General features: G+C 35.8%; 1 protein-coding gene across 2 annotated transcripts in view; it reads right to left on the reverse strand.

The window, feature by feature from the left end:
• The window catches only part of LOC136028833 (kinesin-related protein 4-like), a 156,470-nt gene that overhangs the window by 28,797 nt on the left and 115,029 nt on the right, over positions 1–12,644 (reverse strand). For both annotated transcript variants that reach the window (XM_065706765.1, XM_065706764.1), the window contains 3 exons: positions 11,116–11,362; positions 6,501–7,209; positions 1,861–3,818 (listed from right to left, as the gene is read on the reverse strand). In XM_065706765.1, the coding sequence (XP_065562837.1) occupies positions 1,861–3,818; positions 6,501–7,209; positions 11,116–11,362 (2,914 nt within the window). The remainder of the gene's footprint in view (positions 1–1,860; positions 3,819–6,500; positions 7,210–11,115; positions 11,363–12,644) is intronic.

Below are 12,644 nucleotides of genomic sequence, written 5' to 3' on the forward strand. Positions count from 1 at the left end.
TACCAAATTACAATATTGGCCTAATTATTAATGCCAAAATTACCTCATTGGCCTAATCTCACAAAATTACAAAATTATCTCATTGGCCTAATTATTAATGCCAAAATTACTTAAATGGTCTAATCCCACAAATTACCAAATTTTTTGGAGTGCTTTTTGAAAAAGCAGAGAAAAGTCCGTTAAAAGGCGTTTATAAAATACATTAACACTAGAAATATGAGTGAGTAAAGTAAGTAAGTAAGACGGCACTATACCCTTAAGGTCCAAACGGGCGGTGCTGATCTCTGTTTCGTCGTCCTTCAGTCAGGAAGTGCAATGAGGGTTGGGGGTCAACCATCCTGTGCTTTCGCACACCCTTCCTGCCGACCTTCCCCAGATTTCTCCAGGCACCCATTTAGAGCTGGGTACCTCCAAATATATGAGTAGCACTTTTTAGTTTAATTTTTATTCATTCACTAGTTTTAGTGATTGTTTACTAATGTGCCAACACCTCCCGAAATAAATTTTAGCAAATTTTTTCTGGCTTCCTCAGTTTGATGCTGGTGAAAAATTTGTAGACACTAATAATAAAAAATACGACTTGATTTTTTTTCTTTCTTTTTTCATTTCATCCAAACAGTTTTGAGTAGCTTGCCTTTATCAAACCAATCTCATCGTTTGCATACAAGCTTCGATACCGATAAAAGATACTTACGAAAAAAAATTGCGGTAAAACACACAACAGAAGGCATAAGTGAAAATTATGCTCTTTAATTAGGCACAACTCAAATATATATTATAGTCTTTCCGTGAACTCAATTCCCAATTTCTAACATTAACATGTATTAATAAAGTCATATATTGATAAAAAACTAATAAATTTTAGCTATTAAAAACTACAATGTTTATAGTGGTTTCATGGCTAATTAGTGCTGATTTTGTTTTTAACTTACATCATTTTTAGAGCTAAGGAAGAAATTCTTTCACAGCTTTCATATCCACAATAGATTCCAACTTCTACCAGGGGCGTCATTTGGCAGGGTGAGGGGAACAGGGTTGACAGTTACCCCCCCCCCCCCTCTGTTTGTTAAAATACAATTTTTTGACTATTTTCATTGAAAAATTGAAAAAAAATGTTCCTCTAGATATCGAAAAATAAATTCTCTTCCCCATTTTTTTTTCTAATTGACGCCAGTGACCTTTACTACAAAATTTCAATAAAAGGAAAAAAAATTATCTATGAAAAAGGAGGGCTATTAACTTCCAATCAATTAAAACCAAAATTAAATACAATTTTTCATCTTTTCAGTTTAATAAATTTCTTTAAAAAGCAAGCCTCGTAATAAAAATATTAAAATAAATTAAAAAGCCAATAGAAAACTCCTCTGAAGAGCCAACGGGTCATGATAATCATTTGAGGCCAAGGGAGGGGAGAACAAACTCCCAAATCACACTCAAATATAGGTAAAATGTTGGCCAGTACCAACTGTATCCCCAGGACTGCAAGTAATTCGATTAAGAATCAGTCCAGTACCAATCATTCTTTGCATAACCCAACTAGCTCACCAACTGTATCCCCAGGACTGCAAGTGGCTAGGGTTAAGAATCAATCCAGTACCAATCATTCTTTGCATGCTCCAACTAGCTCACCAACTGTATCCCCAGGACTGCAAGTAGCTTGGGTTAAGAATCAATCTAGTACCAATTATTCTTTGCATACTCCAACTAGCTCACCAACTGTATCCCCAAAACTGCAAGTGGCTAGGGTTAAGAATCAATCTAGTACCAATTAATCTTTGCATGCTCCAACTAGCTCCCCAACTGTATCCCCAGGACTGCAAGTAGCTTGGGTTAAGAATCAGTGACCAAAAAAAATCTTACCTGAAGTTTCTGCATCATTCCAGATAGCTGTGTGAACAAACTATCCCGCTCAGCAGTAACTGCCTCTAATTTATCTTCACCATCTGTGCCCCGGTGAGATTCTCTATTTGCCCGCATTTCCTTGTCAGCAAGATCGTCTTTCATTTTATCCATCTCTAATCGCAATTCTTCTATTTCCTGGCGAATAACACCCGAATCAGTCCTTTCAATTTCAAGATCTTCAAGAAGAAGCTCAACTCTCTTTTGAGTCTCTTGCTGCTCAAACTGGAGCTCCCCCTTTTCTTTTTCTAATTGCTCCTTTTGGCATTGCAGTAGGTCAACTCTCTCTTGAGTCTCTTTCTGCTCACACTGGAGCGCCCCCTTTTCTTTTTCTAATTGCTCCTTTTGGCATTGCAGTAGGTCAATATCTTTTTTTAGACTTGAAACAACTAGATCTTGGTCTTCAATCAACTTTTCCAATGTTTGCTTCTCTATGGACATAGTTTCTAAACTTTTCTTTATTTCCAGTGTGTCATTCTTCTCAAATTGGAGCTTTGATACATGGTCTCGCTCCACTTCAAGCTCCTTTAATGAAGCTTCAATCTTTTTTTGCTTCTCAATTTCTTCTGCCTCAAGCAGTTTCAATTTAGCCTCAAAGTTTGATTTTTCGCAGAGAAGAGAATCTATATCTTGCTGTAGCTGTGTAGATTTCAATATGTGCTGCTCCATTGACACTTCAATCTCTTTCTTTTCAATATTAGCAGTTTCTAAAAGTTGTTTCAGGCTCAGTGTACCATTCTTTTCCATTTCAAGGTTTTCGAGAAGATTTTCAATTTCTTTCTGTCTCTTATTTAGTTCAGACTCAAGCGAATCAATTCTTTTCTCCAAATTTAGTTTATCATTTTGATGTTTGTCTAAATCCTGTTGCATTTTGGAAACAACTGAAGCATGATCATCAACCCTTTCTTTCAAGCATTTGACTTCAGTCTGATAATTTTCCAAAGATAGCCTTAAAGTATTCTTCTCACTTTCTGAGATCTTCATTTCTTCAGTTAAGCCCTCAATTGTCTGTTCAAGCTCCTTTTTCTCTTTTTCCAATACACTTAACCTATTTTTAGATATCAGCTTTTCTTGGTCAAACAACTCAATATCAGTTCTAAGGTTATCCTGAGTGGTTTCACGATGTTCGTTATCTTCTTTCATGTTTCTTAGATTTTCATTCAGTTCTTTATTTGCTTTTGTTATCAACTCTATTCTAGCTTCTCTTGATTTGATTTCAGATCTAAGCTTTTCATATTCATCACTAACAGTCTCCAGGGTTTCCTTCAGCTTTGTTTCAACTGCTTTCTGAAAGCTTAGGTCCTTGTTCAAGTCTTTAATCAATTTCTCTGCCTTTTCTCTTTCTTCAGTTTGCTGCTTTAAGAGCTCCTTTTGAGCTACCAGTTCTTCTTTTAATTGCTCAAGCTCACTGCAAAGAGTTTCCTTCAGCTCTGTTTCAACTGTTTTCTGAAGGCTTAGGTTCTCGTTCAAGTCTTTGATCAATTTCTCTGCCTTTTCCCTTTCTTCAATTTTCTGCTTCGAGAGCTCCTTTTGAACTTCCAGTTCTTCCTTTAATTGCTCAAGCTCCCTGCAAAGAGTTTCCTTCCGCTCTGTTTCAACTGCTTTCTGAAGGCTTAGGTCCTCGTTCAAGTCATTAATCAATTTCTCTGCCTTTTCTCTTTCTTCAATTTTCTGCTTCGAGAGCTCCTTTTGAGCTTCCAGTTCTTCTTTTAATTGCTCAAGCTCATTCCAAAGAGTTTCCTTCAGCTCTGTTTCAACTGCTTTCTGAAGGCTTAGGTCCTCGTTCAAGTCTTTAATCAATTTCTCTGCCTTTTCTCTTTCTTCAATTTGCTGCTTCAAGAGCTCATTTTGAGCTTCCAGTTTTTCTTTTAATTGTTCAAACTCATTGTAAGGAAAATGTTCAAAGTTCTTATCTCCCTCTGAAAAAAAAGCAATGTAAACGTAATGCAATATTTGTAAATCCATACAAAGGCTATATTTATGAGAAAATAAGAAGTTTCTTTTTACTTCACCTTAGTAGTTTAACGTAATACATTTTCAGCATGCCCTATAACGGGAGGGAGGGGGACTCTAAGAGGGTACAAAAAACCTACTTTTATGGAGATCTCAAGAGCCACGTAGATATACAAAAATATAGACATTTTGTCCTATCAGCACACACAAAAAAACTCACCAAAAAGCTTTACCACGTATCTTGGCAAGACTTACCACACATCTTCTAGATTAAACATACGCACGAACGCTCAAAACATCATCTAGACATGTGTTCAGGAACAAGGCTTCAGGGTTGACGACCCACAGACGAAGAATGAAAAAAAAAAAAACATGTAAAACAGGCTTCAATGATGCCCGGTACGTGGTTTGACTAAGATCTTTTCATAGTTCCCTATATTATGTTTTTAACCTTTTGAATTTTAGTTTTTCGGTATTTTTCGGGATGGATTGGAATTTTTTTTTTTATTCCACCTTCTATAAAAAGCACGAAAAAATCGACAAAAAACAAAAAAAAAATAAAACCTTTGGGTACGAGATCCGATTTTAAGAAACGGAACCGAATTTGAAAAAAATAACATAATTCATAATAACTAAATTGCTCTAAAATATAATGAGAAATTCAATTCTGATTAACATAATCAAAACTGACAAACACTACATAAACATAGACACTACGTAAACAAAAACATCATATCAATTACAAAAATCCCCTTTTTGCAAGACTGAGAAATCGCCCTTATCTTTTCACACTCACAAAACAATCATCCCTCCCTCTACTTGCAAGCCATCCATCGTTAAACCCACAATCTTCATACAGTTCCTTTCGCAACTTATTCATTTCTTCACACTATTTACCCTCAATTTAACAATGTAGCCTAATTTGGCTCATTTTTTTTAAATTCTCCTTAAAATATATCTTTTCGCCCCTTGTCTCACTTACAGTCACTTAAGAGTCCCAAGTAATAAGAGTTGCTTTCATTGTGTGTCCTGGTTTTGGGTTGTACAGTTCCAAAATATTACCAATTTTCGTCAGCTCGCCCAGAGGACCGCTGAGACTTACAGACTTCAGACTTACGGACTCTAGCGGAACTTGAGACTTACGGGCTTCCTTAAAACAGTATATACTCATGCCCAATATTTAGCATCATAAATGGATGCGTGTTTCATTTATGATGCGTGAAAATAAAACACTTAAGAATAAAAGAAATAACATCTGTGGCTGAGTCATAATACAGACTGTTTGATAAACTTGATTGGGAGTGGAGGTTTTAATACTATTAAAGGGTTTGGAAGACTCCTCAGTGTAAACAAGGGGTAAATTAATGGGCATTATGAATTAGTGTTTATCTAATTTAATTATGTTGTAGAGGTTTTACCACTATTAAAGTGTTTGGAAGACTCCTCAATGTAAACACGGGGCAAATTATTGGGCATTATGAATTAATGTTAATCCAATTAAATTATGTTGAAAAGATGTACAATAACCTATTAACTGATTAAGCGGAGATGGGACGTATAAAGAGGCAAAAAAGTACATAACAGTAGAAAGAGAACTAAGAAAAGAATATGAGAAGTAATAAGAAGTGAAAAAGAACAGAGCTAAGAGGGAATCAAGAAAAGAAAATAGAAAGGCCAATTTTTCGGCAGGATTTTAAGAAACCAGTGACCTATGATAGGTCCAGAGGAGAAATTTTTTTAATTTTGATGTCCTTGGTGCTTCAAAAAACACCTACTAGCGGAAGACGCAGAATATGAAGCTGACTTTTTCCATGATTGAATCGACGGAAGGTTCGCTCCCCCCCCCCTCTCTTGATGTCTATAAATACAATAAAATAGATTATTTTCTGTGTGTGGCACGTATCTAAGAGGCCTTTAGCTTTTAAGGGGAAATTATCAATGGGTAGCATATATTCACCAGTCATTAATAAATAGGTTACAAACTTACTTCCGAAGAACTATAAATTCAACATAACAAAAGAAGCGATTTTTTATAAATATAGGCATTAGAAATGCTTGTATTAAATCATATCTACTAGTTGGTCTATATTGGATATTCACGAACAAACTAATGCATATATTGTCTTTACTTTAGAGCATTCCTAAAACAAGTAAAGACGCTTAACCAAGCGAAGTAATGTTCCTCATGAGTATTCTCTAGAACCCTTGATAAATGTTTGCGAATTCTTTTTTAACAAATAACAATAATGACGTAATATTAACAGTCAACATGATTGGATTCTTCGTCTACAACGCACATATATGTTACTGTGAATGTCCGAAATTCCTGTCGTCTCCTTGGATTCAATTAGCTTTGCAAGTCAGCTTCTTCAGTCTTATGCAAGGTTTGATTGTAAAAAATAAAGATAGGTTAAGTTAGGTCAAATTAGGCTATAAATCTCAGAAATGGGTTAAAAACCTAACCTAACTCCACCTAAAATAATCTGTCACCATCAAACCTTGCATAAAAGTGAAAAGGTTGACTGGCAACGCTGACTAAATCCAAGGAGATAAAAAAGTATTTCGGCCATTCACCAATTTCGGACGTTCATGATTATGCACACACACACTATGCACATGCACATGCGATACATATTCCGAAATCTTACCTAAATTCGAAAGGGTAGATTCGTCAAAACTGTCTTCCAGCTTGAGCTTCTTCTGTACTTGTTTTAGGCTTTTATTGACAGAAGTATCTTCACGAATTGGAGAGCAGCTAATCCGCTTTGTTCCTCTTGATGCAGATGAAATACGCTCAGTGTATCCTTGAAGTTCAAGCTGCAATTGCTTCGTTAAGGCTTCTGCAGATTGTCTAGCTGCAATTTCTTCAAGGATTTGAGACTCTTTGACACTCAATTGATTTCTAAGTGACTCAATATCAGTTTTGTAGGTAGATTCTTGGTTCGAAAGCTTCTCATTTGTAGTCTTATGTTCTTCCTGTAATAATACGAGCTTTAACTGAAGTTCTTTTCCTGTAGGTGCCTGTTCAGACTTAGATGATCCCCAAGCTTCTTCAAGGGAAGCACGTAGCTCCATGATTTGCCTCTCCATATTATGTTTGACGATCTCGAATCCAATACACTGGTCATTTTTCTCTTTTTCAAGAATCGTGAGTTTGACTTTGGCTTCTTTTATTGTTTTCTTAAGGTCTGTGTTCTCAGTGACCAAGGGCTTAATGGTTTCCTCTTGAAGAGATGTCATAACCCTCGAGTTTCTTTCCCTTTCCCAGTCAATTTGGAGCTGAAGATCATTGACAACTTGCTCAAGATCATCATTATTTTTCTCTAGGCTTTGAATTTCCTCGGATGCCAAGTCAAGCTAGAAATGGGAAAAATAATTAATTCTATATTTATAATTAATACAATGTTCTCAAAATTCTACAGGAGTTGAAGCATGCGGCGGAAAATCCAAAAGTACAATTCTTTGAAGTAGTTGAAAATAGTTCAACTGAAAGTAGTTTAAAGTTCTTTGAAAAATGGCGATATAAACTTCTTTGAATGAATTTAGAATTTTCCTTAATAACGAGCGATAAAATAGTATTCTGAAAGGAAATAGAGGAACTGGTTGACACATGTTACTGAAGACCACAGGACAAAAATCAAAAAAGACGTGTTTATTCAAAATAATGTGTTGTAGCAAAACAGCTTGGCAAATTTTTTGGAATATTAAGTAGATTTAAATATTAACAAGAGCTAAGAGCTCATATGGCACTTGTTCCGAGGTTGGAAGAGCCAAGAGCTCATATGGTATGAGCTCTAGCAAAATTCTAAGAATCAATAGATTGCTTTAAAAGGAAAATCAGAGGCTTAATGCCGGTCGGGATTTAAAATAAGAGCTCTGAGTCACGAGGTTTTTCTAAATATCAAAATTCATTAAGATCCGATCACCCACTTGCAAGTTAAAAATACCTCAATTTTTCGAATTTTTCCCCTCCCTTCAGCCCCCCAGATGCTCGAATCGGGGAAAATGGCATTATCAAGTCAATTTGTACAGCTCCCTGACACGCCTACCAATTTTCATCGTCCTAGCAAGTCCAGAAGCACCAAACTCACCTAAGCACTGAACCCCACCATCTAACTCCCTCAAAGAGAGCGGATCCAGTCCGGTTACGTCAGTCACGTATCTACAACCCTAATAAGCATTTTCCAAGATTTCTGGATTCCCCCTCCAGCTCACACAATGTTAACAGATCTGGTCGGGATTTGAAATAAGAGCTCTGAGACATGAGTTCCTTCTAAATATCAAATTTCATTAAGATCCGGTCACCCGATCTAAAGTTAAAAATACCTCAATTTTTCTAACTGTTCCAAATTAACAGCCCCCAGCGCCCCAAAGAGAATGGATCCATACCAATTATGTCAATCTCGTATCTATAACTTATGCTTATTCTTCCCATCAAGTTTCATCCCGATATCTCCACTCTAAGCGTTTTCCAAGATTTCCGGTTTCCAAGATTTCTGTTTCCCCTCTCCAACCTCTATGTCCCCGGATCCGATTCGAATTGAAAATGGAGCATCTGAGACATAAGATTCTTCTATATATCAAGTTTCATTGAGATCCGATCACCCATTCGTAAGATACCTCGATTTCACGTTTTCCAAGAATTCTGGCTTCTCCCTCCAACTCCCTTCAATGTCACCGGATCTGGTCGGGATTTAAAATGAGAGTTTTAAAGCACAAGATCCTTCTAGATATCAAATTTCATTAAGATCTGATCATCCATTCGTAAGTTAAAAATACCTCATTTTTTCTAATTTTTCCGAATTACTCCCCCACCCCAACTCCACCAAAGAGAGCGGATCCGGTTCGGTTATATAAGTCACCTATCTTGGACTTGTGCTTATTCTTTCACCAAGTTTCATCCTGATCTCTCCGCTTTAAGCGTTTTCCTAGATTTTCGTCCCCCCCCCCCCTAATGACTGGAACCGGTCGGGATAAAAAATAAGAGATATAAGTTTTGAGGTCCTTCTAAATATGAAATTTCATTAAGATATGATCACTCTTTCGCAAGTTAAAAATAACTCATTTTTTCTAAATTTTTAAAATAACGCCCCCCCCATCTCCCCCAAAGATAACAGATCCGTTCCGGTTATGTCAATCCCGTATCTAGGACTTGTTTTTATTTTTTCCACCAAGTTTCATCCCAATCCCTCCACTCTAAGCATTTTCCAAGAGTTTAAATTCCACCCCCCCCAACATCCCCTTCACTGGATAAGGTTGAAATTTAATATAAAAGCTCTGAGACATGATATCCTTCCAAACATCAAATTTCATTAAGATCCAATCACTCCTTCGTAAGTTAAAAATAGCTCATTTTTCTAATTTTTCAGAATTAATCCTCCTCCCCCCACTCCCCCAAAGACAGCAGATCCGTCCTGGTTATGTCAATCACGTATCTAGTACTTGTGCTTATTTTTCCCACCAAGTTTCATCCTGAAAGTAAAATAGTTCAAAATAGGGATGATACCTTTTTATTGACAGTGAAATATAAAATTATTTAACTGGATATTTCGAACACATATACCGTGTTCATCATCAGCAGTAAAACTAAAAGATATGAATAAAAATAAACAGAATTTATACCTAATAAACTAATTACATATAGTTTATTGCTCTTATTTTTTTCAATGCAACAGCCGAGGCAAATCTCCTTGACCTTTTCGGTTCCGGTTCATTAGATTTAACTGACGTATTACGTGGACAGAGGTCATAGCTCTTAGGTGAAGTGATATTTACTTTATTTGACCTCAGTAAATTATCATAAATTGAGTTCAATCCAAATTCACCTGTATCTCTGTTTATCGAATTATTCTTGAATAGAATTTTTTTAATTTCGATTGTTTCCCTGAAAGTTTGCTTTGAACCTTGGTCCCTAGAAATCAAAGAAACATTTTCAAACAAAATAAAATGATTTGGAAAATTAAAGATATGCTCCGCGAGGGCCGACGTGAAATCTTCAGGTTTGGTATTTTGCTTTAAAGACGATGAAATGGAATTATGATGTTGTAGCAATCTCGTTCTTAAATTCTGGTTAGTACGTCCCACATAAGAGCTTCCACAAGTACATGGAATTTTATAAACCCCGCTTTGTTGCTCCACGGAAGTCCGATCCTTTCCAGAATTTAAAAAACTTGCCAAAGTATTACTACCTCTTAAAGCTACCTTTAAACCATTATTTTGTAAAATTCTTTTAAGTTTTTCACTCAAACCTGGAACATATGGTAGAGAACAAAAGATATCTTTCTTTTCTAAGAAAGATATCTTCCTAAGTTTATTAGGTATAAATTCTGTTTATTTTTATTCATGTCTTTTAGTTTTACTGCTGATGATGAACACTGTATATGTGTTCGAAATATCCAGTTAAATAATTTTATATTTCACTGTCAATAAAAAGGTATCATCCCTATTTTGAACTGTTTTACTTTCGTCATGGAAAGGCAGTGTGGTCTTCGAAGTTATCTAAGTTTCATCCTGATCCCTCCACTCTAAGCGTTTTCCAAGATTTTAGGTTCCCCCCCTCAATCCCCCCCAATGTCACCGGATCCAGTCGGAATTTAAAATAAGAGCTCTGAGACCCGATATCCTTCCAAACTTCAATTTTCTTTAAGATCCGATCACTCCTTCGTAAGTTAAAAATACCTCATTTTTCTAATTTTTCAGAATTAACCCCCCCCCCAACTCCCCCAAAGAGAGCAGATCCGTCCTGGTTATGTCAATCATGTATCTTGGACATGTGCTTATTTTTCCCACCAAGTTTCATCCCGATCCCTCCACTCTAAGCGTTTTCCAAGATTTTAGGTCCCCCCCCAGTTCCCCCCAATGTCACCGGATCCAGTCGGGATTTAAAATAAGAGCTCTGAGACACGATATCCTTCCAAACTTCAAATTTCATTAAGATCCGATCACTCATTCGTAGGTTAAAAATACCTCATTTTTTCTATTTTTTCCAAATTATCCGGCCCCCACTCCCCCCCCCCCCCCCAGATGGTCAAATCGGTAAAAAGACTATTTCTAATTTAATATGGTCCGGTCCCTGGTACGCCTGCGAAGTTTCATCGTCCTAGCTTGCCTGGAAGTGCCTGAAGTAGCAAAACCGAGACAGACAGACAGACAGACCGACAGAGTTTGCGATTGCTATATGTCACTTGGTTAATATCAAGTGCCATAAAAATGCAATTTGATTGCAAGCTCAAATTTATATTAAAAATGAAAAAAAAATCTAACCTGATCCTTTATCTTCGATTTCTGCTGTTTCTCCCACTTGTCTCTGACTCCAAAATCCTTTTCAAACTTGGTAAATTCTTGGAGCTCTTTGTAATCTTTATTGAGCTCTTCATAATGGTTTTCAAGGAGCGAATACTCTTCTTGTATAGATTTAATACGACAAATAAGACTACGCATTTGGGCTCGTAGCTCTGATGATGGAGTTCCTACAGATTTACTTAGAACACGGCTAACTGGAGTCTTCGCACTAAAATTGAAGTAAACTAAATACTTCTCGAAATTCAGGCAAAAAAAATATCAGGAAATGAAAAACAAAATATTCCTATAACCCCTTCACCATACTGAAAAAAATTTGAATTTCGATGAAAAAATTAAAGAACATCTTAAATTCAGGTAGCAAAAACCAAAGGTATCCAGCGACTTTACCAAACTGAAAACAATGTAAATTTAGGTGAAAAAATCACGTAATTCAGGAAATGAAAAGCAAATTATTCTTAAAACTCCTTCATCCTACTGAAAACAATTTGAATTTCGATGAAAAAATTAAAGAACATCTTGAAATGCAGGTAGCGAAAAACAAGATATCCAGCCACTTTACCAAACTGAAAACAATTTGAATTTCGATGAAAACATTAAATTAAAATTAAAAGATTAAAAAATTAAAGAACTTCTTAAAATTCAGGTTGCGAAAAACAAGGTATCCAGCCACTTTACCAAACTGAAAACAATGTAAATTTAGGTATATAAATATTCCTATAGCCCCTTCACCCTACTGAAATTTTTTTTTAATCTCGATGAAAAAATTAAAGAACATCTTAAATTCAGGTAGCAAAAAACAAAGGTATCCAGTGACTTTACCAAACTGAAAAAAAAAATTAAAATTTAGATGAAAAAAAAATCAAGAAAATTCTAGAGATTTGGTCAACGAAGAGCAAGATATTCGTAAAGCCATTTTACTGAAAATAAGACCATGGAATTCGAAAAATCCCTTAAAGTCAGGTAACGAAAACAAGACATCCGTAAAGCCACTTTTCCAAAACAAAGTTAATTTAGGATATTCAAAAAGAAACAAAAAAACAAACAAACTCTAAAGCCACTTCAGAAAACTGAAGCATTATAACCTCACGAAGAGCAAGGTATTGGTAAAGCCATTTTACTGAAAATAAAACCATGATAATTGGGGGAGGAGGGGGGGGAAATTCGAAAAATTCCTTAAATTCGTGTAACGAAAACAAGACATCCGTAAAGCCAGTTTTCCAAAACAAAGTGAATTTAGGATATTCAGTAAAAAAAAAAAAAAAACTCTAAAGCCACTTCAGAAAACTGAAACATTATAACCTCACGAAGAGCAAGGTATTCGTAAAACCATTTTACTGAAAATAAAACCATGATAATTGGGGGAGGGGGGGAATTCGAAAAATCCCTTAAATTCAGGTAACGAAAACAAGACATCCGTAAAGCCACTTTTCCAAAACAAAGTTAATTTAGAATATTCAGTAAAAAAAAAAACAAAAAAAACTCTAAAGCCA

Source organism: Artemia franciscana, chromosome 7, assembly GCF_032884065.1.
Source record: "Artemia franciscana chromosome 7, ASM3288406v1, whole genome shotgun sequence".
NCBI lineage: Eukaryota > Metazoa > Arthropoda > Branchiopoda > Anostraca > Artemiidae > Artemia > Artemia franciscana.